Source organism: Corvus cornix, chromosome 17 (assembly GCF_000738735.6).
Source record: "Corvus cornix cornix isolate S_Up_H32 chromosome 17, ASM73873v5, whole genome shotgun sequence".
In the NCBI taxonomy this organism is placed as follows: domain Eukaryota; kingdom Metazoa; phylum Chordata; class Aves; order Passeriformes; family Corvidae; genus Corvus; species Corvus cornix.
This window is the reverse complement of record NC_046346.1, coordinates 5,701,812-5,728,856: the sequence shown is the minus strand read 5'-3', so window position 1 is coordinate 5,728,856 and position 27,045 is coordinate 5,701,812. Positions and strand designations below refer to the sequence as shown.

Sequence of the window (27,045 nt, the reverse complement as noted above, 5' to 3'; positions counted from 1 at the left end):
GTTTTCCCTAGCATTTCATTCTTGTGTTTTATGTCTTGCACCTACTCTGTTAGACTTAAAGCTGCTTGTACATCTTTTAAGTTGTGTGAATGTGGGGAAACCAGGTTAGTATGCAATATTTTGGCAAAAAATGCAGCCATGTCACCAGGAACTGGTGACTTTTAAAGTATTTTTTTGCAGATTATAAACATGTACATTGAATTCTAAGAGTCCCATAGTAACTTGGCAAACTATGACTAAGATTTTGGGTTTTTTTAAATTCATGTATTGAATGTTACCTTTAAATTTTCCTCTTCTTTGCCCTCATTAAGATTTGTTTGCTTCAGTTTACACTAATAAGACAGTGCTCGCTTGTGAATTCTGGCTATTCTTATTTTGCTCTATAATACCTTAGGTATTACAGCCAATTATTCTCAATTGCTTTTGTTATTTACTTAGATTGTCTTTCTTGGTGGTTTCTATTTGGTTTTTTTAAGGACTTTTCTTTCAGTCTGGTTTTGCTTTTGGTTAGAGTTGACTTCAATGCTATATTTTTTATTTCTGCCTTTTCACACAGTCTGCACGTTTGATGGTACACACTGTGGCAACCTTCAACTCAATCAAGGTAATTACACAATTTTCTCTGACCTGATTTAGAAGTTGTGAACATTTTTTGCCCTCCTTTTCCACAGTCTTTGTCTTTCATTAAGCTTTATAAATTCTTTTGAATCAATGTATTGAAAGAATGTATATATTAGTATATACAGCATTTGCTTCTCAAGTTACATCACTATCTCATTGTATACATAAAATCATTTGGTTTTACAGCTCAGGAGAAACCCTTAATATTTAACTAAGCTGTTGGAATTTGTGCATTCTTCTGGAATTAAGCAGAATTTAGTAACCTTCACCTGTAGTGAAAGACCAATCTTGACTTTTCATTTCCCTCATCCAGGAGCTGAATGAGCGCTGGAGATCTCTGCAGCAGCTGGCAGAAGAGAGGAGCCAGTTGTTGGGCAGTGCCCACGAGGTCCAGAGATTCCACAGGTGAGGGGTTTGTTTGGTCCTGACTCAAATGCTTTGTCTGTCAAGAATTCTAAAATATAGTGGGACCTGTTCTAAACAAATCATATTCAACCCCCAGCTTGTTCAGTGGAGAGGGTAGTCTTGGTTTTAATTCTCTTTTTGCCTTTCCTTCCTTCAAATCAGAGATGCTGATGAAACCAAAGAATGGATAGAGGAGAAGAATCAAGCATTAAATACAGACAACTATGGGCATGACCTAGCCAGTGTTCAGGCTCTGCAGCGCAAACATGAAGGCTTTGAGAGAGACTTGGCAGCTCTGGGAGACAAGGTGAGATTCTGAGGAAGAGAACCCAAAAGCTTTCTTTTTATCTACCAGAAATGATTGAACTATAGCAGTTCTTCTCTCTGTCTTCATTGTGTTTATTTTCCCCTTCTCTAATCCTAGGTGAATTCTCTTGGTGAAACTGCCCAGCGTCTGATCCAGTCACATCCAGAATCTGCTGAAGATCTCCAAGAAAAATGCACTGAGTTGAATCAGGCTTGGAATAGTCTGGGAAAACGTGCTGACCAGCGCAAAGAGAAGCTTGGAGATTCTCATGACCTGCAGCGTTTCCTCAGTGATTTCAGGTAGTGATGCTATTCACCCTCTCAATTTGTTTATTATTAGTGAAGTATATATGGCTTATTGTTCCACAGGAATATTTCTGTGAAGGGTTCAGAAAAGGACTGTTTTCCCTGTTTTGACTTACTTCAGTGGAGGGAGGGAAAAATTCCCTATTACTGTGTGTCCACAGGGACCTCATGTCTTGGATCAATGGAATCCGGGGTCTGGTCTCCTCAGATGAACTCGCAAAGGATGTGACTGGAGCTGAGGCTTTATTGGAAAGGCACCAGGTATGTGAAAGATAAGTGTTATCATAAACATCAACAAATGTTTCTTTTTTCTGACACTTTCCAATCAGAGTTCCAAAACCAGATCAGTTCAGCTCTGGTTATTGAGCAGCACATCTCTGCCCCTTGCAGGAACACCGCACGGAAATAGATGCAAGGGCTGGCACTTTCCAGGCATTTGAACAGTTTGGACAACAACTTCTAGCCCATGGACACTATGCTAGCCCAGAGATCAAGGAGAAACTGGATATTCTGGACCAAGAACGGACAGACCTGGAGAAGGCCTGGGTCCAGCGCAGAATGATGCTGGACCAGTGCCTGGAACTACAGGTACTCTGCTGCAGTTTGAATAATAATTCCTCTTTTCATTAAAAAGTTTATTATTTTTTGGTGATAACAGTGCTCTTGGTCTGTCTTGCTCACGCTTTGGAGTTCTTTCTCCCCAGCTGTTTCATCGGGACTGTGAACAAGCTGAAAACTGGATGGCTGCCCGGGAGGCTTTCCTAAATACAGAGGATAAAGGAGACTCCTTAGACAGTGTGGAGGCACTCATCAAGAAACATGAAGATTTTGATAAAGCAATCAATGTCCAGGTGAGGAGTGTAGCTGAAGTAAGGGGAAAATAGTTTCCTTTTTCTCATAGGAATTATTAGCAAAAGGAGTTCCTGCCATGTATGGCTTCTGAAGTCCAGTTCTGAATATTCAGCCATGTGGAATTTGCTGCAGAAGTTTAGAAGCAGTTTATGCAGATCAGGATGTATTTCATTGCCTACAGACAGTGTAGAAATAGTGGCAAGTATTTGTGTGAATTTACTGATTTGAAATTACTTTTTCCCTTTATTTGTGGCAGAAAAGGGTGTATTTCCAGTTTCTCGTAGCAGAAGGCTGCCTAGATTTATTGGGAGATCATACTGCTGAAGTTTTAAGCCCAAAAGATCCTTTTTTCCTAAATGCCACAGGTGAAAGGTGTTCTAAGTTGAACTCTACAGTCCTAGGGAACAGAGACTTCCTTCACAGAGTCACAGTAATGTAAATGTAAAGAAGATAAAAAGGCTTGTTCTGTTCCAGACACTGCTCATCATTTGACTTTAGGGAACCACAGTTCTAATTCATGGTTTCTGGTTTGAATAGGAAGAGAAAATTGCTGTCCTGCAATCCTTTGCTGACCAGCTGATTGCTGCAGATCATTACGCCAAGGGAGTCATCGCCAACAGACGCAACGAGGTCCTGGACAGGTCAGTGCTGCCCTGGGAGGAGAATGCAGATGACTGGAAATCCTCTTCAGGGACGTTCTGTAGCTGTTGAAGGCGATGCCTCATGTGGCTCTAGTGTTCTTCATTGTATGTGTCAAATTACTGCAGGTGGCTTCGTCTGAAAGCCCAAATGATTGAGAAGAGATCAAAGCTGGGAGAGTCTCAGACCCTCCAGCAGTTCAGTCGTGATGTGGATGAAATAGAAGCCTGGATCAGTGAAAAGCTCCAGACTGCAAGTGATGAGTCATATAAGGATCCCACAAATATCCAGGTGAATGTGGTTCTTGGCTTAAAAATCAGAGTATCATTGTTAACTTTGCAAGGCCTCCTCTTTGAAAATCCATGCTCAGGAATTCTTGTTCAGAGATGACAGAATAGTGCATCATGTTGGACATGTTCTCCTTTTAACAAGGAGAAAATGGAAGTTACATTATGCATGAAAGGAGACCCAAAATAGGACTTGGTTAGTAATTATTCATGCATATGATTAATTATTCACGCATATAATTAATAAGATATACGGTATCCGCAGCAGAAAGTTTCCTAAAGAAACCCAAGTGGCTGTTCTGTCTCTCTCCCAGGATCTAGACAAAAACATAAGAAAACTGAATTCTTGAGTCTCAACTCTTTTACATTACAGAATGCGAAACCTCATTTATTTTTCAGTATTAAGGAATAAAGTTACCTCTTATGTTTTAATTCTGGTTTATGAAGTAGTATGAATGCACTGAACTACTTCTCTCAATCTGTTTTATAGCTTTCCAAACTGCTGGTAAGTAGTTTGGACTAGCCCTGGTATGTGAATTTTTTTTCTCTGTATAAGCTTCTGTGTGAGCCCAAGCTCTGGTTGCTGCTCCATCCATCAGTTCATGCAATCTCTTTGTTTTCTGTTAGTTCTTTACCTCCATCCAGGTGCAGCTGTTGATCCTTGTCCTATGGGTGTGGCTTTTTTGTTAATGCCTATTCAGCATCATTTATTTATGTATTCGTTTTGCAGGTGTTCTGCATGATCTGTTTAATCTATGCTGCATTAGTGATGTAGTTTGGGCTTTTTTAGGAGTTAGCCTATAGGAAAATGGGGTTCTATCCTCCTTTTTCAGAAGAAAAGGCTGTTTGGTCATCACTTGTGATGATTTAACACAGGACATAATGCCAAATCCATGAGCTTCTGTTTGTAGAATCAAATGCTGAAGATGGAGGATTCAATAAATGATAGATCTTGATTGGCTTAGTTCTTGCAATAGCATAGAAGGGAATAATACAGAAAGAACACTCCAGAAAAAGAGATGTACCAGATGGAAAGCTGACAGCACTTGAAAGAATCCAAGAAGTGCAGTAAAATGAGAATGTGTGGAAGGAGAAGACAGAACAAAGAAAGAGGAAGCTAACAAGAGTAAGAAATGAAATAATCATTTGTCACTTCAGAGTATGGTACATTAAATTACTATTTTTTTAGTTGAAAAAAAAATAGAATTTTATATTAAACTGTAAAGGCTTGTCTGCAATTTGTTGTCATGGTAATTATATGGAGATACGCAACTGGCAACTTTTAAATTGAATTTTCCAAGTTGGTGGATCTAGCTTTGAGGGACATGCTTTTATAATCTCAGGATTTGGGTTTACAGTTCCCAAAATGAAGCAGTTCATGCAGAATTTCTCATACCAGCGCCATAGTATTTTTCCTTTTTTATTTTTAATCTAACATTTCCTTTCATTCCATTCTCTAGGACATTCTCTACCCATGTCCAATGTCACTAGCATTTCCAGTTTATACTTGCAAATTCTGTCTTGTCACTTTTGTGCTATTGTCATATTCCTGGTGGGTGGATGGATCGTGGATACATGAGAGCTGCACACTCCTTCCCACACCCGAGGCTCCTGTTGTTCTCATGGTGCTCTCAACTTGGCAGAGAAAAATCCTTACCAAATAATTCAGTTATGTTTTTATAGAAGTTTTTGGCTGTTAATTCACTATTTTTATATATATATAATGGGGCTGTGTATGGCTAATATCACAACTGTGCAGAAAGCAGATAAGCTGGAGCAGTGATTTCTGTTAATTACCTATGGATTAGGAAGGGAAGTAGGAATTTGTGCAGTTACTGTAGGAGTAGAAAGGATGATCTACTCTACTCAGGGTATGTGTAATTGCTGCTTTTCAAAGGGGTGCATTGAAAATGAGCAATCTTTACTGCAGTAACAGCTCAGCTCAGTGCAGGGAATTTTGCATTGGCACCCATGAAAATGCAGAACATCATGTTCATGTGAAATACAGAATACACTGCCAGAGTTCTGTGTCTCAGCTCACCCACAGTTTTGCCAGGTCAAAACTTGGTGGTTACTCAGGTAATGAGAGTAACCATTGGAGTGAGCAGTAAATACCCTACCCAGAGAGGACTTCCTCAGCTCAGCCTGCACATGAAGCTTATGACAACCCAGCCCATGAGAACAATGGAGGAGCCCTTTGTGCAGTGTCTGATGGTGTTGGGTCTGTCCTTGCAGAGCAAACACCAGAAGCACCAGGCCTTTGAAGCCGAGCTCCACGCCAACGCTGACCGCATCCGTGGCGTCATTGACATGGGCAACTCCCTCATCGAGAGGGGCGCCTGTGCTGGCAGCGAGGACGCCGTCAAGGTGGGCACCTTCAAGTCTTGCTTGGCTTTGCTTTGAGCAGTGTTTGGGTAATTGAGTCCAGACAGTGTCCCTCTAGAACAAATCTTGCTTTATAGAAGCTTTTGTACTTCAACTACACAGTGTAAATCATGTGAATTATTCTGCTTCAGTCTCAAGGAGGATAAATTTTCTGATCCTCTGACTGACATGTAAATTATAGCTGGGCAGTACAAAATGCTGACTCTAACTTGCGTATCTGGAATCAACAGCAAAACCTCCACCATGGTCTGGTTTTGTGTTTATCAGAACTTTTTTCATTTTTCTTTTGTGACGTTTACTTATCTTTCCCACTTTCCGATAGGCACGCCTGGCTGCCCTGGCTGACCAGTGGCAATTCCTGGTACAGAAATCAGCAGAGAAGAGTCAGAAACTGAAAGAAGCTAATAAGCAACAGAATTTCAATACTGGAATCAAGGACTTTGACTTTTGGCTTTCAGAGGTAATAAGATGGGAATTAATTACTTGTGAGACTTCTTTTTTTAAGTTTGTATTACTTTTGCTGATGTTAGATTTTGTGGAGCACTGTTTACCTTTGAGCAAGTCTAGGTTTATTTAAAAAAAAACTTTATTACTAGTAAAATTCTTGTGGATGTGTTCATGTTATTAGTTATAAACAATAAGGTGAGAAGAAGCAAATTTGCATGGAACTTTTTAGGTATTAAACAGGTGACAAGGTGAAGGCTTAGTAGAAAATTGAGAAGTAATTTGCATGGTTTTACAGCATTATAGTTTCAAGGAGTTTGTGAAACACAATTTGTTCTTCGTTCCACGTTTCCTTCTCCATCCCCAGGTGGAGGCTTTGTTGGCATCTGAAGACTATGGGAAGGACTTGGCATCTGTTAACAACCTTTTGAAGAAACACCAGTTACTGGAAGCTGATATATCTGCTCATGAGGTATTGCTTTCTCTTTCAGTTTTGGAAGATAAATCATAGTCATAAGCAAATTCTCTAGGTACAACTCCTGATACCTGCTGCAGTCACAGACTTGTCAGAATGTGGTATTTAACAAAACCTGTAACTGCGAGTCAGATTCTGATTTTCATCCTGACATAATGAGCAGAGAAACAAGACCTGAGCAATCCCTGCTCACTCTCTCCCACATATCCAGGACCGCCTGAAGGACCTGAACAGCCAGGCTGACAGTCTGATGACCAGCAGTGCCTTTGACACATCCCAAGTGAAAGACAAACGTGAGACCATCAATGGGCGCTTCCAGCGCATCAAGGGCATGGCCAGCGCCCGCCGTGCCAAGCTCAACGAGAGCCACCGCCTGCACCAGTTCTTCCGTGACATGGACGACGAGGAGTCCTGGATCAAGTGGGTGTTTGGGAAGTTCTGGGCTTGCCAACGACACTCATATCCTTTAGAGTGGCTTTACAGCTGCCTTCCCACAACTGTGTGTCTATAGGAAATCACCTTTGCTGCCATTACAGAAAAATTGTTTTGGGTGTGGTTTCTTATCTTTAGTTTTCTTTGGTCAAATCCCAGTAAGAAGAATAATACAGTTTAGACTCGGACCAAGTAACTAAAATTTCATTCTAGTCTTTTTGGGAAAACTCCTACCAAAAATTCAAAGCTTTTTCGGTTTCAAGTACTTTTTTGATGCTAGCCAGTTGTTGCAATTAATCAAATGGTCTTTACACATTGGTGTTAGTACCTCAGGAGGAGGGAAAGAAGTGAGGCTGATAGAAATCATTCCAATTAGAGCACTTCTTTTGTCATGCTTTTAAAACAAACAAAAATTGGACAACTTTACGAAAGGCATCTGTATTTTTAAAAAGAAAACAGTAAAGAGCAATTCTGTCCTTCAAAGATAAGTGATGGGCCCTCTGTCACCTTCTTTCCCCCACACAGGAATGTGCTGCCAAGAGCCATTTGCTGTTGTACACAAGGTTTTACATCCGAGACCTTTGTGCAATGTAGAGCAGTTGTGTATCTGAGGGGGTTTTTGTTTTCTTTATCAGGTTGGACCTTTAGAAGTAATTTTCGTATTTTACCTTTCTCTCTTCTCTGTTGAATTTAGAGAGAAGAAACTGTTGGTTAGCTCAGAGGACTATGGCAGAGACCTGACTGGTGTGCAGAATCTGAGGAAAAAACACAAGCGCTTAGAAGCAGAATTGGCTGCCCACGAACCTGCTATCCAGGTAAATGCCTCTCCCCATGACATATTTCTCTATCAGCAGCACCCTTCTTGCTTGTGCAGGAGATAAAAGCCAGCAGTAGTTTTGCTGGACCCCAAACAATGCACATGAGGAAGGCAGGTGATGTTCCAATAACTGTGTTTTTCTGCAGGGTGTTCTGGACACGGGGAAGAAGCTTTCAGATGACAACACAATTGGAAAGGAGGAGATACAGCAGAGACTGGCTCAGTTTGTGGATCACTGGAAGGAGTTAAAACAGTTGGCAGCTGCTAGGTATGAACTTCTGTAAAATTCAGTATTAATTCAAAGCTACATGGACTCATAATGATCAGATTTACAGAATTTCAGGGTATGGATTATTAGTAATATGATGTAATAGCACCTATCACTGATCACAGACTCTACAAGACTATTGACAGTGTTCCTCAGTAGAAACATGAGCCTCTCTTTGAGGTGTATGTCGTGTTTAGCCTTTTCTTGCACCAGTTGGAAACCACGGACTTGTAATCAGCTGGCTTTAATCCACTACTGGGAGATTTTTCCTGATTAGAAGCTGTTGGGAGAGAATTTGCTTCAGTCCTTTGGCAGCTGCAGGCTTTGTAGTCCAAGGAATTCCTAGAGCTGCAGCCATGGCTGCTGCCAGAGGAGTGAAGTGTGAATGACAGGGTTCAGGCTCTGCACATTGCTTTTATATCTTACAGCTTAATGCCATAAAGCAACGCTGACGAGCTTTACCTTTCCCACACAGGGGTCAGCGTCTGGAGGAGTCTCTGGAGTATCAGCAATTTGTAGCAAATGTTGAGGAAGAAGAAGCCTGGATCAATGAGAAAATGACACTGGTAGCCAGCGAGGATTATGGGGACACACTTGCTGCTATCCAGGTATGGAGGAAGTTGTCAGCACTTTGTTATTGCATTGGTTAGAGCATAACGAACCTTTTCTTTAACTATCTTTACAATTTAGAGGTTATTGTTGGTTCCTTTTGAAGGCCTACATTGTAAAAAACATAAATTCACTTTATAAAAGCATCCAAAGTTTGTTATTTCCTGTAGAAATGACTTGCAGTTTGGTGTAGCTTTGTATCTCTTGACTCCTGATTGGAAGTCAGTCTCAGTTTCCTTTTGTCCACAGAAAATCAGTAAGTTGTGCTAACCAGCTAAGATTAATTTTTGTCAGAAAAAGTTTATGCTAACTGATTTATAAAATGAATTACTTTTTAATAAATGGTGAGAAATTATTTTTAGAAATGCCTGTGTCTCATATTTGCAGGGCTTGCTGAAGAAGCACGAGGCATTCGAGACTGATTTTACTGTCCACAAGGACAGAGTGAACGATGTCTGTGCTAATGGAGAGGATCTCATTAAAAAGGTGAGTATGAACTACTAAAGAGAAACCTTCAAAGGCTCCCCAGGACATCTTCATGTTACAGTAGACTTGCTCTTCTCTGTCATGTCTTTGAAAAGAGCTCTTACTCATTTTTTGTGGCTGAATAAGCTGTTGGTGTTTTGCTTTCAAAGCTGTTTCTGAGACAGTTATCTTTCAGCTGAAGTCCTTGCTCTGTCACCAATGTCCTGAATGCCTCAGATGACTTTAACATCATACAGGATGCCTATATTCTATATTTTTTTTCCTCCCTGTCACATAGAACAATCACCACGAGGCGAACATCACTGCCAAGATGAAGGGGCTCAGAGGCAAGGTGTCAGATCTGGAGAAAGCAGCAGCTCAGAGGAAAGCCAAACTGGATGAGAACTCAGCCTTCCTCCAGTTCAACTGGAAAGCAGATGTGGTGGAGTCATGGATAGGTATGTTCTGTACTGGAGTACAATATTTGGTCACAAACAAACCTTAAACTCCTTCATTTCCAAAGGTCTCCAGTAGCTCCTCATGTGCTGTTGTAACAAGCAGACCTAAAGCCAGAGTAATCAGCAGTGCTGTCACTGCTTTATATTTTTGTAGTAGCCTGATCTGGAATAGAGGGAATTTTAAAATGGAGGAATGACATTTTTGCAAAATTTGTTTCATTTTTCAGGGGAGAAGGAAAACAGTCTGAAGACAGATGATTATGGACGTGACCTCTCTTCAGTGCAAACCTTGCTCACCAAACAGGTCAGTGGTGATGCTGCTCCCGTGAGGGAGGGAACAGCTGAACTCTTCTACACAAGAATCCATGTTTGAAATATACGCAGGGTATGGGAAAGGTTAAAGAAAAATACAATCTAAAATATCTTTTGTTCTTCTAATGCTTCAGGAAACGTTTGATGCTGGACTTCAGGCTTTCCAGCAGGAGGGAATTGCAAACATCACTGCTCTGAAAGACCAGCTGCTCGCAGCCAAGCACATCCAGTCCAAGGCCATCGAGGCCCGGCATGCTTCCTTGATGAAACGCTGGAATCAGCTACTGGCTAATTCTGCTACCAGGAAAAAGAAACTCTTGGAGGCTCAGGAGCACTTCAGAAAAGTGAGTGGCCAGCCATGGGGCCACAAAAATCTAATTGTGCACTTGATAAAATGTACAGACTTGCAACTTCTGTACTTTGTTCATGCTTTTGCAACTAATGATTATGGAGACTTAACGTAAGCATTTCCGAGACGCTTGCAAGGCAAACTCTTACTGATGCATGTTAATTCCAGATGAGCTCATACAGAATATTTGCATTACTGAACAACTGGATCTTTTCTCTTTTCAAGGTTGAGGATCTGTTCCTGACCTTTGCGAAGAAGGCCTCTGCCTTCAACAGTTGGTTTGAGAATGCTGAGGAGGACCTGACGGATCCTGTGCGCTGCAACTCACTGGAAGAAATCAAAGCCCTGAGAGAAGCTCACGACGCTTTCCGTTCCTCCCTAAGTTCTGCCCAAGCTGATTTCAACCAGCTGGCAGAGCTCGATCGCCAGATCAAGAGTTTCCGTGTGGCCTCCAACCCCTACACTTGGTTCACTATGGAGGCTCTTGAAGAAACCTGGAGGAATCTGCAGAAAATTATCAAGGCAAGTCAGTAAGAGAGAGATTCTCTTCAAAGTTCATGACCTTTCAGTTGTCCCTGGAAGTTGTTCTCTTGAGTTAATGGGTACAAGAGCTTGTCACCATAATACAGGTCAAAATATCTCAAAATTTGTGAGCAAAGAAAAATTGCCATTAACTATAAACTTGTGCTATTGTCAGTTGTTCTCATGGTTTTCTGTTTGTGGTTCTTCCAAAGGCAAAGCACTTGTGTCTCACATCCTAACTGGAATAGAAATTTAACTTCTCTGCTGTGCAGTGAAGCAACTGCTGGTTCAATTCCAGTTCTCAGGGCTTCAGTTCTGAATTACCACTTGAGATGCTTTTCTATAGATGTCCAGGACACTGAGTACTCAATCTTGTTTTGAGGCTTACACCTGTGCTTGGATGCAGCTTTTAGCTTTTTCTTTCTGCTACAGGATGAGACCAGTCCCTTTATTTCTCTGAAATTACTGTTGTTCATTTCTCAGGAACGTGAACTGGAGCTGCAGAAGGAACAGCGAAGGCAGGAAGAAAATGACAAACTGCGTCAGGAATTTGCTCAGCATGCCAATGCCTTCCATCAGTGGATTCAGGAGACCAGGTATAGTTTGTCTTTCCAGAACTTGCCTTTAGAGAATTCCTTAGGTAGTATTTGTGTGCATCCTCCATCTCTTCGGACTGTCAAAGCTGTAAATGTTTCCTACTGAAAAACAGCTCATCAGGACTTGTCCATTCCATGCAGCTGGGATTTGAGGGAGGCCCCATTAGCTACAGGGGACAGGAAAGCCCTGAAACACCAGACTTCAAAAATGTTCCTATTTCTGAATTCATTTTTCTGCAGTAATTCCAGTTATCCAGGACTTCATTTTTCTCCAGTTATTCCTGAACTAGGCTGCAGCACAGCTGGGGAGATAGAGCACTAATAGCTCCAAGCAGACTCTGAAGTGCCAGAGGCATTTCTGTTAATGCCCCTTTTGTATTGAGTAGTGTATTTGGAATCTTACTGGAGTTCAACTAGAGAAAGAAGATGTCAAAAAAGCTTAAAACTTCGTAATCATTTCTCTGGGCTGCTGTCTAATAATAACCCTCTCAAAGGCTAGGGAGTAAAGATTTAACAACCGTGTTAGAAATAAAAACTCTCAAGGTTGAGCATTGCAGGTCTCTGTGCTCAGTCAGTGCTGTCAGCAGCTCTGACAGGCTTAGGTTGGGGGTCAGAGGAGGTGACTTCTGTTCCCTTGTAACCCTGTGATTCTGTCTGTGTGTTTACAAATAGTTCTGTATGTGTCTTCATGAAATAATGAAATATAAATATGATTTTTTAACTTTTTGATGTTTGCTTCCCACCCGAATCTCTGTCCCTCTCTTACTGTCTTGTCTCTGTCCTGCTGCCTGATGTTTGGATCTTCACATTCTACAGGACTTACCTACTAGATGGGTTAGTATTGAATTTTATATCTTTCAGATTTTGGTCATGTGTTCTGCTCTGTGTGTTTTCTCCTGTTGTTACATCGCTTGTGAAAGCTGCGCTCAAACCCCTTTTATTTGGAAAGAGCAACCTTTTGCTGAGGTGCACAGACACAGGAAACAAGATTATGGAGTAGTTAACTATAAACCAGTAGAAACATAATTTCCTAGTCAAAAGCGGAATTAAAATGGGCAGCCACTGGCACACCATGGAAGTCCTGACTTTTGCTCTTGCTTTCTCTGAGGGCTTGCACAGGAAAAGGCCCCTAATTTGAGAAGATATGTGAGAATGTAGCTGCTTTCCAAAGGCAGGCTATTCTGACATTTGTAGTTTTTCAGCTTAAGAGACTGGCTTAGTGAAATAAACCATTTGACCATAGCTGTTCTGAGAACAGTGAAATCCCCAAAGTATTGACTGGTTTTGATAAGGAGAAGGGAAGATTCTTACAACAACATTTTGCTGAAATTACGTATCTTAAAACTCTGTAGTCTGCAAATATGAACTGTCCATTTTTAATCTGCTGCAGAACATGGCCCACACAGATTTCATCCTTGACAGGAGAAAACCAACCTTCCAACATGAATCCATGGAGCCGTTGGAGTTTGCCAGCAGTTTTAAGCCCACTCTGTGTCCACAGGAATAGTTCCTGATGAGAATGTATGCTGGCCATTTTTCTGGAAGTGGAAAGGAAATAATAAGATCTTGAAATGTTTTCAGACTACCAAAGCTTCTGCAAATGTGTCTGTCCAGTTTAAATTTCTTCAGCAGGACAAGTCTGAGCACAGTGGAAGCTTTGTGATGTGATGTCAAATGCCAACAAACAGTGTCTGGACCAGGGTAGAGGCTGCGTGTGAGCCTGTGCACAGGGCTGGAGGAGGCCAGGGCCTTGCTCCTAAAGAGAAAGCTTTTCTTAATAAAAGAATGGAATCTTAGCAGATAATTCTGCTGCTTATTTGCTCTGTAATGATCACAGTCTCTTGTGTTCTGCCAGATAAAAATAGTTTGCCCTGTTTTTGTTGTACAGTTTAATGGAACGGAGCAGATTTTCCTGGAATGGATGCTGAATTCCCTGCTCCTTTGTCAAGTAGTGTTGTAGATTAATTCTGGTATCCAAGAACGAGTGAACAGAAAGGAGCCATTCACTGAAAGATGCAGGGTCAGAGTTAGAGATCCTCATGCCAGGCTCTTTTGTTGAACAAATTACCAGAGGGCTGCTGATACGCCAGGCAGAATTTGTCCCTAATTCTGTGTGAATAGATTAAAAACATGGATTTAGTTCCAAGAGGCACTGGCTGTGCTTAGCCTGGCTTGGCAAGAGGGAAGGCAGAGCTTCAGGGAAGTGTCAGGAGAAGAGCTGCCGTGCACACTCCTTGCTTTGCAGCTTGTGTGTGCCCAGCACTGCCTGGGAAGGATGTTCTTTGGGGAAAGGGAGTAAGAACAATTTGGAGTTTAGGAAGAAAAATGCTTTTAAACAATCTGTAGATGAGTTAACTGCAAAACTTCAGTTTGTCTCTTAGCGGGACTCACTTTTTTGTGACTTACACTAAAATAATAACAGTTTATTTTTGTGTATGTGCAATCAGCATTTAAATAATTTTCTCTCATTAAGAACTTGCTTGTGTTTGCTGCAAGGCAGTGCTGGCTTGGAGTGTGGCTCCACTGCAGTGGTCGTGTTTTGGTGTGTTCTTTCCTCTGTTCTTTCTTTCTTCCTTTTTGGAATTTACTTGGTTTCTTTCCTTTGACTAGCATAGCATATCGTCGTGTCATTCGTGTCTATCAGTATGAAGTTGGGGATGATCTATCTGGAAGGTTTTTTCCTCTTATTTTCTTACCTCACTTTGGTTTTCAAACGCACTCTTTAATTCCAAGGCTCGCTTTCCTTCCAACTAACTTTCACGGCTTAGAGATGCTTGGAGGTTTGTTTCCCTGTTGGTTCTTTCCACGGTTGGTTCCCAGCTTCCTGCTCAAGGCTCTGGGTGCGCGCTTCATCTCTAGGCGGGCATTGAGTCTGAGCCTTAACCCTGTGGTGAGAAACACCCAGATGTTTGGTGCATTTTCATTGCTACAGAATAATTCAGCACTTGAAATCCCCATTCTCAAGAGGCTCAAAAGCATGTGGGAGTACAGAGTCCAGTGGGGATGAAAAACTGGTTTTAGTGACTGAAATAACGGATATTCAGGTTTTAGGAACTTAAATACCCGAGTCAGAGGACACCCTACCTGCACAGCACCCAGACTCACTGTCCATGTGTGGGTCATCCAGTGCGAGCTCTCACCGTACGTGTTGGAAGGACAGAGATTCCCAAACACGGCTGCTTAGAAATTGCTTGGGATCTTGGGGTGGGGGAAAAGCAGCATCCAGAGACTGTCCATAGCTAGTCTGTGTGAAGGAGATCTTGGAGCCCCTGGCCACAGTGGTGACCTGCATGTAAAGGTCAGGGTGGAAATCACTGGGCAGAGTGGCTGAGCCTCGGCTGCTCTGGGTGCAGCATGGAGAGGTGGGGTGGGAAAGGCACTTTTCCACCAGGCACTGCTGAGCAGCAGAGGTCTGTAGCTCTCTGCAAGGATTATGCCTCATTAAGATTACTTTTCAACCAAACCAGTAGTTCTCACCATCTTTTTTTACCCTCATTTTCCCCTTTGTAACACATCTTTGTAGAGCTCCTGTACCTGACTGCAAATACAGCCCATCCCCAGTGACTCACCTGCAGTTGGTGTGTGTGGTGTGTGCTGGGCACGGGGCAGGGGGGTGGAACTGCACTAAATTCTAATTCCATGAGGTCCAGTAAAGCGGGTGCTTTCAGTCTGGCATGAAGTGTGGCTGCTGATCACGTTGCCTTTCAAATGGGGCTAGAAATTAACTATATACAGAAATAAGAATCAGAAAAAATGTACAGTGTCAGTCTGAAATAGGATGAGTCAGAATAAACAAAACACAAAACCAGTGTTTAAATACCGGAAAGGATTTTTCATTTCAAGGAAGGACTGTTAATTTCAAGCCCCACATGCCTTTTTTTTTCGAGATAAGTGCCTTCTCTCACTGTTGTTCTGTGTTTAGATCATGTATGGTGGAAGAATCGGGAACGTTGGAGTCACAGCTGGAAGCTACTAAAGTAAGTGATGTGTACCTATGGCTAAAACAGCATTTTCAGCTGGCTTGGGAACACAGGGTGGGAAAGGGAAATGCATGTAATTATATGGGAAAATCTTAATTGATTTTAGACATTTGGAATACTGAAGAGACCTCTGGGATTATCTATTTACGTATCTGATGTCTACTTACATCACAGGCCATTAAACAACACTGATGAAGTTTTCCTTTTTCCTAAAGGAGGTGGGCTAGGGGAGAGAGGATACAGTATTTTCAGCATATTTCCCATGAACCTAAGAGGTTTTTTAGTCTCCAGAACTGGTTTGCAAGCCCTGGTTTCCAATAGCGAGCATGAAGGTGAACATTGCTCTGAGTCTTATTTCACAAATCCCGGTATTATGTACATAAAGTCCTAGGAGAAAGAGAAAAGTATAACCCTTCCTCCCCTGCCAGCCTCTGTTCTAACTTTTTAAGGTAGTTGTTTTTTTTTTTTTTTTTGGTGCTCCATGATTTCTCTCCTCTTTGCTCCCTTCTCACAGCGCAAGCACCAAGAGATCCGAGCTATGAGGAGCCAGCTGAAGAAGATTGAGGACCTTGGAGCAGCCATGGAAGAGGCACTTATCTTGGACAACAAATACACAGAACACAGCACTGTGGGGCTGGCACAGCAGTGGGACCAGCTGGACCAGCTGGGGATGAGGATGCAACACAACCTGGAACAGCAGATCCAAGCCCGGTACTGCCTGGCCCACATGTGGTTTGAAGTGTCTGAGTGGCGGGGGGGGAAAGACAGGAGCCAGAGCTGCTCGTGCCTGCAGCCAGCCTTGCATGGTCTGTGCCAAGGAGTCTCCTGTGCTCAGACCAATGGATGCAGTGGGCTTCCACATCCCCACCACCTCCCAGTTCCCTTCAGAGGGATGAAGTGGGCAGTTTTGGAATAGCTCCCATTGGCCATGAGCAGTGGTGGGATCTTAGTGGAACAGTTTTATTCTGTGGAATAAGTGTGTACAAGTGTTCCCACACTGAATGGTTGGTTGTTCCTGTGTCCTCACCATGTGGTGCAGCTGCTGGACTCGGAGTACCACAGCTCAGGAACTGTTAATCAGCTTTGCTGCTTCCTTTTCAGGAACACCACTGGAGTCACCGAGGAGGCCCTGAAGGAATTCAGCATGATGTTCAAGTGAGTTGCAGGGAACACATGAGAGAGGAAGCCTTGGGAGATATTCCTGGCACATGGATGGCTCCTGTTTACAGGACCCATTTGTGGCTCCTTTGTTGTCTGCCCCACTTTGTGCCGAGCTGTTCCGTTCTCTGCCAGAGGGCAACAGCCTCCAGCCCCTGCAGCTGGCAGTGCCAATGCATTCCAGCTGGGAATACAGCTGGGGTTTTTTTTGTGGGGGAGGGGTGATTTTCAAGCAAAGTTAAGAATTTGTGTGCATTTTTCATGTATGCTAGATAGAATTTTTTATTGATACAAACTCATTTGTCCAGAATAGGGGTTGGTTATAACCTTGATGTAGTTTTCAGCCCCATTTACAGCTCTCAGGATTCAATAACTGACACATGTGGGTTCTGTTTTTATGTTTTTAGGCACTTTGACAAGGACAAATCTGGACGACTTAATCACCAGGAGTTTAAGTCTTGCTTGCGCTCTCTCGGCTACGATCTGCCCATGGTTGAGGAAGGAGAGCCAGACCCTGAGTTTGAGTCTATTCTTGACACTGTAGATCCCAACAGGTACGTGGGTTGGATCTTTCTTGTACCGTAAAATACAGAGGTGTTGGCTGGAAGGTCCTTCACAGGCTGAGAGCTGTGGTTATTTTTACAATGACTCACGTGAAAGCTTTTAGGAAGGCAAGACTGTCATTTGTAAAGAAGAAATTCAGAGAATGATCTGGTGTTGAGTCTCCTGCGTTAAGACTTCCACTCCTTCCAGAACAGTTCCAGGCCCTCTAGTGCTGTGCTCTGGGTGCTCACAGTGTGTTTCTCTGGCAGGGATGGACATGTCTCGCTGCAGGAGTACATGGCCTTCATGATTAGCCGGGAAACGGAGAACGTGAAATCCAGTGAGGAGATCGAGAGCGCTTTCCGTGCCCTCAGCTCCGAGGGGAAGCCCTACGTGACCAAGGAGGAGCTCTACCAGGTAAGTGATGGTTGTCAACCCCCAGGGAGGAACACACAAGACTTTTGTTCATAGATGAAGCCTAGCACTAGTGGCTTGGAGGCTCATGTCACTGGGGCTCAGTTCTGACCCTGCCAGGAGATCCCCTGCAGCAAACACAGAAATTGCTGTGACAGCCTTACTCAGTTGCTTCCTTGGCTGTATAGAGGAAGAGGAAAAGCTTTACATATCAAAGAACTGATCAGGTTCAGTAAAACAAGAGCTACTCCAAGGCCTGGAAGGGAATGCACTGTCCTCAGAACTTGGAGCTTCCCCTCCATCATTTGGGAAACTAGAGGGGGATGTTTTTCCAGACAGTGATTCAAAGGAAAAGCTTGAGCCTAAGCTTATACAGTATGAACATCTCCTCCCTCTTGCTGCCCTGCCAAGACAGCAAGTTTTTCCTGTCTGAATACCACCAGCTGGCAGGGAAATAAGAGTTTGCAGTGCTTCCTTGTGCCAGTTACCTGTTCTGTCTTCTATTCGGTGGGAAGACTCTGGTCAGGTCTTCCAACCTGTAACCAAATAGTACCAACAGCGAGAGCATTTCCATCCTGGGCGTAGTTGTGCTGCTCTGGTTTCTGCCCTGGGGAATGGGAGGGCTGCCTGTCAATGCCCCTTGGCAGCCCCAGAGCCCTCTCACCCCCTCGCTGTTCTCTCTTTCAGAACCTGACCCGGGAACAGGCTGATTATTGCATCTCTCACATGAAACCCTACATGGATGGCAAGGGCAGGGAACTGCCTTCTGCCTATGACTACATAGAATTTACACGTTCACTCTTTGTGAATTGATCTGAAACACTAGTACCAAAAGATGCAAAGGACATGCTCACGTTTGCTGACTGTAGCTCTGCATGTGTCTCTCTCTCTTTGTGCTCTACAATAATCAATGTTACTTTATGATGTAACCTTAAAGTGCTTAGCTTAAAACTTAGGGAAAAGAAACATGTTGCAGTGTGCTTCAATAAAAGTTACTGGTCGAACCACATCATCTTGTGTTTAATGGCTAAATGCAAATTTAACTGTTACATGGAGGCAACTCCAGGTGTTGGTTACCTGAGTTTTCCAGGCCAATGCTGGAACAGGTGAGTGAGGAACTGTTCCTGGAGTCATTGCAGTTACAAGCTTCACATAACTGTTGTGCTGCTGCCTTAGTCCATGATCTCACTTGCCAGCTGGTCCAGGTAACTCATTTCCTTTGGTCCCTGCTCAGTGAAGTCAGAGCTCAGCTGCCAGACTTTGACTGTCCCAGCAGCATCCCCTGCTGCCAGGAGCCGCGTGTGCTTGGTGTTAAATTCCAAACAATACACGGGGCAGTCGCTCATGGACTGCTTCAGGGACACAGTGGGCTTCTGAATGCTCCTCGCCAGGTCAAACAGGTGCACCTCTCCTGCAGACACAGACACTCATTGCAGCTTCATGGCAACAGACATCGTATCTAACAGCAGGTGAGTATCTGCTTAGTCTGGGACTGAGAGTTATTTTTAAGCTGTTTCCCCTGCTGATGGGTGTCTAGGCTGTGACAGACAGCTGACATCACTGCAGGCAGCACAGATTTGTTCTGCTGTCAGAAACCTGAAACCAGCTTGCCAAATTCCGTGAAATCTCCATTCTTTAACTCAAAAATGCTTGGGCAATTTTCTAAGGAAAAAGTTATCATTTTAAACCATTAGTTCTGGAAGTAGATTGAGCCACAGTGATCTTGCTGTACTGTATTTCTGTGCATGACTGTGGCAACAGATTTAAAGGTACCATCAGAAGTGAAAAATAACTGTGCTGGGTCACCTTGCTAAAGTTAGAAATTACTCCTTTGTACTAATTACACAGTGCAGACAACAGCCACTGCTCTGTGCTTGTGGGATCTGCTAACCAGTACAATCGACTTGACTAATTAATACCCACCACACCCTTAATTTTATGCTCAAGAGGAGGCACCTGCAGTTACTTGCCTTCCCCAGACGCAGCTGCAAAAACCAGTGGTCGAACTGGAGACCAGCATACACAGAACAGGTATTTCTTGGATAACTGCAGAGCAAAGAGGGGCTGTGTCTGCAACATGGAGTGGAAGTGAACTTGGCCATCGGTCCCACAGCTCAGGAAGAGGTTCCTGGGGGAGGGAGGAAGCAAGACACAACTCTTCTTGTTTTATTGCTAATGATAAAGAACAAAAAATCAGTCAAGGAGCATGACCTTGGACAATATTCCTGCTTTGTAAAGGTCTGTGTTTCCTAAAGCAGCAATTGCCAGGCTGTGCTGTGGGCTGTAGAGATGTAGCTTTGTTACTGCCCTCAATTAAGCTTAATGAGGGCTTGTACTGACCACTGATGAGTTGTGGCCCAGGGCTGCCTGAGAACTGCTGATCTAGAGCTGGACATTGTTCGAGCTGGGCTTGTCTCATGCAAATTAAATGCAAACCCGGGCTGTCAGCATGTTTCACAGAAACAGGGCTTGGGGCCTCCACGGATGGTGGGGTGAATTGCTGGCAGAGATGGGAGCTCCTCATTTAAATTCTGGCAGCTACTGGTGAGTTTTCTGATGTCAGATAGTAAGATACTTAGTAATCTGCCCAAGTGCAGGACTTTTTCATCTCCTTGGCTTTAAACTGAGTTTTAATTGTAACAAACAGGATGATCTAAGGAATGTGCTAATGTTGCTCATGTGCCCATATGCAGCATATTCCAGTAGGCAGCTTCACCAGAGCCAGTGGATGTTGTTTCTCCTACAATGGGAAGTTCCCAATGCCAGGTGACCGGTTTTTTGGAACTTGTACACACCCCCAGGGGCTATTTGAAAAATCTGTGTTTAGAGCCTGGCAACGATAGTGTCCCACACGCAGCACTTGCCTGTGGAAGGGCGAGCAGCTCACAGAGTACACAGGTCCAGCATGAGGGGAGAAGGCGAGTTCTGCCGGTGCCCTGAGGGGAACGGAGCCACCCGGCCGCAGGAGAGCCGGAGTCTGGGCTGCAGTGGAGCACCTCAGGGAATACCCGCCTTCCACGCCCACAACAAACACACCAGGATCGAAGTGTGAGAAGGACAGCGAGGTCACCCCCACGGCTGCCTCTCCCCAGGCCCTCTGGGGAAAGAGAGAGCTGGTGTCAGCTGGGGCTCCAGAGAGAGGCACACGTGGGCAGAGCCTGCCGGGGCGTCAGTGGGCTGTTCACAGCACCGCTGGTGACAGCTCTGTGTTTCTAGCTCTGCTCAGCCTTTAATCTCTGAATCCCTCCTACAACGGGGTTCACATAAATTAACGTTACAAGGAAGTTCTCCATCCCAGAAACTTCTCTTTAGAGCATGGCAAAACCTCAGCTGTTGCCAGTCTTCCAAGAATGATTTCCATATGGTAAAGGAGCTGTGCATCAAGGGTTAGCATGTTCAGAAGGGGCTCTTCCTGGCCCTTCTTGGAGCAGGGCAAGTTCTGACACTTGGGCTCCAGGGTTCAGAGTGTTTTTGTGGAAAGAGCACTCTTTGAGCTGCTGAACTCACCTTCTTCAGCCGAGTGCTGCGAGGGATCTGCTGAGCCACGATGGCAAATCCTTCGGCCAAGGCCAGCCGCCCATCCCGCTCCTCCCTCCACACGAGGATCTTACCATCTGTTGCCACACTCAACAGCCGGGAGTGGTTTCTGTGCTTGGTGTCAGGTAACCAGTTAACCTGTTCCAAATGCCATGAGCTCAGGACAACGGCGACTGTCACAACTGCCCAGCCCATGCAGCCTGCGGTGACTCCATCTACCCGGATGTAGGAGCAGAGCCAGGCATCAGCCTGGTACCAAACCAGCTTCTGCTGGGAGCTGGCACAGACACAGATGCAAGGAGAGAAATGCAGCCAGGTTTTTAGGCTGAATCTCCTTTGCAGTTTCTATGGTTCACCTGGCCTCAGTTTTGGGATGGGCATTTATGGCACTTTCACACAGCTCCAAACAACAGCATTTTCCTATCAGATGAGAAAAATACACAGAATGTCCAGAGTCACAAGGCCCCAGAAGGCAAAATCCTTAGGAAGCCAGACCGCGTGACATGCTTGTAAATCCCCTTAAAGCATGTGGCTTTAAGCTTCCAAGGATCAGTGACACTTTGCCGTTTGTGTTTTTAAACCACTCCAAGTATCACTGGCGGCATCTCCCTTAATAAACGATTACAGTTTGAGAATGGTCTGCTCTTCATTTATCCTGGACTGGGAGAAAGAAGTTACTTTTTACAGGCTAAGTGTCTGTTCAGGAGCTAGATTTGGGGGAAAATAGCCAACCAGAAAAGAATATAACTGCTGCAATGTCTGTGAACTGCCTGGCTGTGGATGGGACCCAAAGGGATGACAAAGAGCAGTGCCAACTCTCACCTGCCCCAGCCCTGTCTGCTGTCAATGTTCTCTGTTACCTGATAGACTGGGTCAGTGTGGGTGTCATCTGTCATCCCTGTCCTCCAGATCACAGGGTCTTCTGTCCTGCTGGTGTCCCACACCACCAACTCCCCACTGAACAGGCCACCTGAAAGGACAAAATATCTAAGGTCTGACAGCTCAGAACAAATGCACAAATGGAGCAATGGCAGAAACAGACCCACCAGCTTCAAAGGTTGGGCAGCTCTGTGCAGGGCACAGCCAGGTCTGGTGTAAGAGAATATTGCCCTGCTGAAATAAGTATATTATTCCCTTACAGCCAGGACAGGATTTCCTTCTGTCACCTCTCTCTGAGAAGATGATAAAAAAGCAGATGTCACTGAAGAGGCAGCAAGTCCCAGTTCAGATGCAACAGTGCACTTATCTGTGTTGGTGGGCGTCAGTTCCTCAGTTTGAGGAGCTGCAACACTGTTCCTTTTACAGGAAATCTGAGGCTGAACTTGGAGAGAGAAACCGAAGGATCCAGGTTGCAGGAAAAAAGGGTATGTTTCATGCATGGTCTGAGGTAAGAACAACCCACCAGCTATCAGTGATGGTTGGGAGGGATGGAAAGCCAGGCACATGACAGAACTGGGAACATCCACCACCAGGTCAGGGTGCTGTGGATTCAACCCTCTTCTGTCCAGATTCCAGGTACAAACATAGGATTTTTCTGTGCTCCAGTCCCCATCGTCCAACCTGAAAAACAAAAAGCTACATCTTGCCTTGTGTGTTCCAGGGGCTCCCAGTCCAGCAGAGCTCTGGGATACCCCACTGGTCACCTCAGTGTGCTGCTTTGTGTTCCCCCATGAAGGAATCATGAGAGGATTGAACTTCTCTGTGGGCTGGTTTATCCAGGATCTGCCAGGGCACATGTCTGTGCTTACAACAAAGTGCTAGCCAGTAAATTTCGGGTACAATTTCCCTATTCCAAGACCTACTCACCATTCAAATAATGGGAACAATCAAAAGGGTGCATATGGAAAGTTCATGGAAGGAATTCTGCTGAGGGTACCCACAGACACAGAAACCACATCCTCATCTGCAAACTGTTGTAGGCTGGGAGAGCAGAAGGAGCAACTAACATACAGGTTTGCCCTGTTTTACTCTTCCCTACATATTCCCTCATGGATACCCTTTTTGCTGAGGCTTTTAATCTAAGGAAAGGAGAGCATTAAAGAAAAAGAATAAGGGCAGCAGTAGGGCCAAGAAAGAGGGGGCTGCTACAGGCATTAATGGATTAGATAAATGATTTGTGCAACCCTTATTTCAGAAATCCTTAAACATGTGTTGTTACATGTCCATGGCACCAGGCACATGCGTGAACAGGTGCCAAGTTCATCCAGGGTGCTCAGAGACCACATTAAACATCACGATCGCAGTGAAGATAAAGCACATTCTCCCAAACCTCACCTACAGATATTTGCAACTGCATCTGCTCTTCACATTTTTCAAACAGAATCTACCTAGAAACAAATCAGTAAGATCATGTATCCATATTCAGGGTGGGGGGAAGGTAGAAGAAATAGAAGATATAATTCAGGACTTGACTGAGATTTTGTTACTTTGAAGATTAATTATTTAACTTGCATAAGGGGTGTGTATATATAGATAGATATATATATATATATGTCAGTATATTACTGCAGAGAAAGCAAACATATCTAGATCTCAGGTCAGCCTGAGACATCACATCAGCCTCAGCTGCACTCCCAAATCCATCCGGATACTCACCGGCCATAGGAACATGCAATGACAGATCCTGTGGCATTCCATGAAACACTGGTGACCTGCAGGTTTTGATCCTGAGCCTCTGGGTATGACAAGGTATGCAAACACAACACCTGGAAGAGATCAAATCCAAGCACTGAAGCAACAATCCCCAAACAGAGAGAAATGAGATTTGTGCCCACCGCTGATGTGATCATGTGATTACAGTGTGGGGTTTCCTCAGTCGAAGAATTTATGTGAAAAGGTTGTTGAATTCCTGTTGAGAAACAAACCCACAACACAAGGGTCACTCAAACACAACCTCTCAAGAGAGTACACACTCTGGAAGGCTGTGCCTGAGAGTTTACAGCAGCTGCCAGGTGCGAGTCTGGCACTCGCTGAGCTCCACAAGTAACAGTTTGAAAATGCCAGTCCCAACATGTACTGTCTGATACAAATTGCTTCCATTCCTGAGCACCATGCACTAAACAAACATAATCTAAGCAGGAAGAGCTGCCAACTCACTGACTGCAACTGTTCCTAGATCCCTGCTAGGCTGGAGTGCTTTGAAGGGGCTGAAGAAAAGCCTACACCAACTGCAGGCTTCCTCCTCTCACTGCTGCTACAGCTCAGTCACCAGCAGGAAGAACAGTTTAACCAAAGAAGGAGAAAGACAAAAAAAAAACCCCAAGGCAACTCAACTGGTAATGTTTAATTATTAGAACCTGGCAAGAACAATTACAGCAGTAAGGACTAGAACTAACAGAGTAACTGCAACCAACTCCGTGTGGACAATGACCTGAATTCTGTCACTTACTGTTTCATCCTGATCTGTCCAGTTCACTTCAAAGCCATCAAAGGCATGACTTTTCCAGTTTTTATTTAGCTCTTTGATAACAGCAGCCTCCACTCTCTGAAGGAATGACAGAAGCCCAGTGTAATCTACTTGGACTTCTTGCTGGAAGTCTTGGACAGCATCTTTGCTCAGTTCTGTCTGCACCGCAGTGTCTCGGGCTGTATGAGACTGCACTGCAGCTTCTGCTGTTGAAATTTTCCCAGTCTGGCAAGTTTTCTAGTAAAAGAAGACAGGCAGTCTATAAACCAAGCAGACAAACAAACGTTGCACAAAGCATTCAAAGCACCTTCCCCGTCCTGCCATTTCAATGAGACATTCCAGCCCCTCTGCACACCTCTGGTTCATGGTTAAACACAGGGTACCTTCGTACCTGCCCAGGTGTTGGTGATGCGCTTGTGACTTTCTCATGATCTGATCTGAGGCAAAGATGCCCGAATGCCAGTCAGATTCAGGCAGTGCTTTACAGCACGGAATAGGAAGGACGGGAGAAGGCAAGAAGGCAGCGAGCTCCAGAGTAATGAGCGAGCAGCGCACACGGTGACAGCGCAGAATTATCAATTCTCAAACTGCGGGGCGGCAGCCGCACGGGCTGTTCTTTGCCGATTCGCACACAGGGGCTAAATCAGAAAAACGCTGAAGGGACAGAGCCGGTGTCCCCGGCCCCTGCACGGTGCCAACAACTCCCTGAGAGGGAGGTCTCGGTCCCGGGCCGCGCTGGAGCCGCGGGACCTGCGGAGGGGTCACGAACGAACATGGAGGGGGCACGTCAGGGCATGATCCCAGGAGCGCCTGACAGCCGCGCCCTGCCCGGCCCGGGGGTACGAGAGCCCGGAGCGGGGCTTCCCGGGGGTCTCTCACCACCTCGTAGCGCGCGCTCCGGGCGCTCCTCCACAGCGACTGCACGTCGGCACCGGGTTCCGTCCTGTCCGCGAACATGCCGGGACCGGAGAGGGCCCGGCGGTTCCTGGGGGGATCGGGGGTCACTCCCAGCGGTCGCGGCCTGCCGCGCTCCCGCCGCCCGCGCCTCCGGTTCCCATGGAGACCGGCCCTGCGCGATGGCGTCACCCGAGCGCCGAGCCCGCCGGCCTGCGAGCGGCACACTGAGCGGGGCGGGGCCATGTTGGGGAAGGGCGGGGAGCGGGCTGTGCTGGGTGGGCGGCGGCTCCATGCGGGAGAGGGGTGCGGGTTATCCCGACACCGTTGTTAGGGCCGTGGGTGCGGCGGAAGCTTCTTCTTCCGCTTCGGTCGCTCCCTGCGCTGTGGCCCGGCTGGTCCCGCCGCGGCCACGAGTGGCAGCACAGGGGAAGGGCGCGGGGCTGCCCGGAGTTAAGATGGCGGCGGGGAGGGGGCGACAAAGCCGCGCGCGGCGGAGAGGGGGGATTGGCCGCTTCGTGAGGGGAGCTCTAGTCGGCTATCGCCGTGTGCTTGCCCGGAGAATGAGGCCGGGGGCCGGCTCAGTGCACACTTAGTGCCCGGGGTGTGCTCTGGCTCGTTGCTTTGCTCTCTGCCTTGGTTGGTTTTGATGGGGGAGTTATGGTAATTTGTGCCGAGGGTGAATTACTGCGTGACCGAGCTGGCTGCACGCCTGCGGGGCAGCTCTCCGGGAGTCACCCTGGCCCCCGGTAACAGCCCCGGTAGGTGGATAACCTGTGCTGTTCCCTTCCGCAGGGACAGTGACTGGTGGTGCAGCTTCTTTAAGTGATTATTCCGAACAGGTATGACTCTGCTTGGAGATTTTTTCTAACTAACTCATTGGAACAACTTGATGATGAATGCACAGGCTAAATTTAGTGCTGGCATAAGCAGGCACAGATGCACCAACTTAAGTGGAGTTATTCCGGCTGTTGCTGGGAAGGAGTCTGGCTTGTGTGCAGGAATCAAGATTGCAGGATACAGAGTAGGAGCTCAGCAGAACGGTTGTAGTGCTTTCACCTCTTGAGCACATGTGAGTCCATTTATATCAGAGCTGAGTGCAATGGCTCTTCTGAGGAATTTAAAATACGACACAATTAATAGTGAAGTAAGAGTCCCTAAAACGCCTGGTAAAGAACTCTTACAGCCGTTTTACAGACAGTGAAACTGGAGCAGAAAGAGGTTCAGTGGCACCTCCTTCAAAAGCAAAAAGTGTCAGTGGAACTGAATCCTCCAGAATTTCAAATCCTGGCTGGGTATTTCCTGTGATTCTTCCTCTGACTGGTGTGAACCATCACGATGCCCTACAGAAGAGCCAAGAACATAAAAGCATAAACACTCTTGGGCTGGACTGATGGCCCTTTTAGCCCTGACATCTCTCTCTGATTAGCACAGGAGTTAATCTGAATTTCCAAAGTTCAAGTTTGGCGTCTCCAGCAGCAGCTGGTTCATGTGGAAGTGCAAGCAATGTCCGGATTTAACTCTGAGGACTTTCCCAGCCTGCTTCTCCTGCAGACAGGCTCCTT

General features: G+C 45.2%; 2 protein-coding genes across 13 annotated transcripts in view; one reads left to right on the top strand and one right to left on the bottom strand.

The window, feature by feature from the left end:
- The window catches only part of SPTAN1 (spectrin alpha, non-erythrocytic 1), a 46,321-nt gene extending 27,669 nt beyond the window's left edge, over nucleotides 1-18,652 (top strand). For 3 of the 9 annotated variants that reach the window (XM_039561917.1, XM_039561918.1, XM_010397700.4), the window contains 31 exons: nucleotides 557-604; nucleotides 935-1,026; nucleotides 1,189-1,333; nucleotides 1,451-1,632; nucleotides 1,800-1,899; nucleotides 2,029-2,226; nucleotides 2,343-2,489; nucleotides 3,028-3,131; nucleotides 3,258-3,420; nucleotides 3,907-3,921; nucleotides 5,652-5,783; nucleotides 6,124-6,261; nucleotides 6,613-6,717; nucleotides 6,932-7,140; nucleotides 7,847-7,967; nucleotides 8,116-8,237; nucleotides 8,713-8,845; nucleotides 9,234-9,332; nucleotides 9,610-9,769; nucleotides 9,997-10,073; nucleotides 10,216-10,425; nucleotides 10,656-10,952; nucleotides 11,436-11,548; nucleotides 12,365-12,382; nucleotides 14,159-14,221; nucleotides 15,471-15,525; nucleotides 16,043-16,239; nucleotides 16,630-16,683; nucleotides 17,094-17,240; nucleotides 17,499-17,646; nucleotides 18,331-18,652. In XM_039561917.1, coding sequence (XP_039417851.1) covers nucleotides 557-604; nucleotides 935-1,026; nucleotides 1,189-1,333; nucleotides 1,451-1,632; nucleotides 1,800-1,899; nucleotides 2,029-2,226; nucleotides 2,343-2,489; nucleotides 3,028-3,131; nucleotides 3,258-3,420; nucleotides 3,907-3,921; nucleotides 5,652-5,783; nucleotides 6,124-6,261; nucleotides 6,613-6,717; nucleotides 6,932-7,140; nucleotides 7,847-7,967; nucleotides 8,116-8,237; nucleotides 8,713-8,845; nucleotides 9,234-9,332; nucleotides 9,610-9,769; nucleotides 9,997-10,073; nucleotides 10,216-10,425; nucleotides 10,656-10,952; nucleotides 11,436-11,548; nucleotides 12,365-12,382; nucleotides 14,159-14,221; nucleotides 15,471-15,525; nucleotides 16,043-16,239; nucleotides 16,630-16,683; nucleotides 17,094-17,240; nucleotides 17,499-17,646; nucleotides 18,331-18,456 — 3,918 coding nt within the window. In that variant the 3' untranslated portion in view covers nucleotides 18,457-18,652. The remainder of the gene's footprint in view (nucleotides 1-556; nucleotides 605-934; nucleotides 1,027-1,188; nucleotides 1,334-1,450; nucleotides 1,633-1,799; nucleotides 1,900-2,028; nucleotides 2,227-2,342; nucleotides 2,490-3,027; nucleotides 3,132-3,257; nucleotides 3,421-3,906; nucleotides 3,922-5,651; nucleotides 5,784-6,123; nucleotides 6,262-6,612; nucleotides 6,718-6,931; nucleotides 7,141-7,846; nucleotides 7,968-8,115; nucleotides 8,238-8,712; nucleotides 8,846-9,233; nucleotides 9,333-9,609; nucleotides 9,770-9,996; nucleotides 10,074-10,215; nucleotides 10,426-10,655; nucleotides 10,953-11,435; nucleotides 11,549-12,364; nucleotides 12,383-14,158; nucleotides 14,222-15,470; nucleotides 15,526-16,042; nucleotides 16,240-16,629; nucleotides 16,684-17,093; nucleotides 17,241-17,498; nucleotides 17,647-18,330) is intronic. The other 6 variants (XM_039561922.1, XM_039561919.1, XM_039561923.1 and 3 more) reach the window with 4 other exon arrangements.
- On the bottom strand, nucleotides 14,236-25,741 carry DYNC2I2 (dynein 2 intermediate chain 2). 4 transcript variants are annotated; one of them, XR_005603271.1, is made up of 11 exons: nucleotides 25,466-25,741; nucleotides 24,569-24,823; nucleotides 23,776-23,885; nucleotides 22,583-22,740; nucleotides 22,041-22,150; nucleotides 21,151-21,318; nucleotides 20,508-20,740; nucleotides 19,614-19,771; nucleotides 18,721-19,054; nucleotides 15,118-15,273; nucleotides 14,236-14,433 (listed from the first exon to the last, which is right to left on the bottom strand). XR_005603271.1 is itself a non-coding variant. In XM_039561924.1 (9 exons), exons 1-9 carry the CDS (start codon nucleotides 25,724-25,726, stop codon nucleotides 18,816-18,818), a joined length of 1,692 nt encoding a protein of 563 aa, XP_039417858.1. In that variant the 5' UTR covers nucleotides 25,727-25,741; the 3' UTR covers nucleotides 18,646-18,815. The 4 variants fall into 4 exon arrangements, 1 of the variants encoding a protein (XP_039417858.1); XR_005603270.1 differs by having other exon boundaries at nucleotides 14,236-15,273; XR_005603272.1 differs by having other exon boundaries at nucleotides 14,236-15,273; nucleotides 25,469-25,741.
- Nucleotides 25,742-27,045: the final 1,304 nt, after the last annotated feature.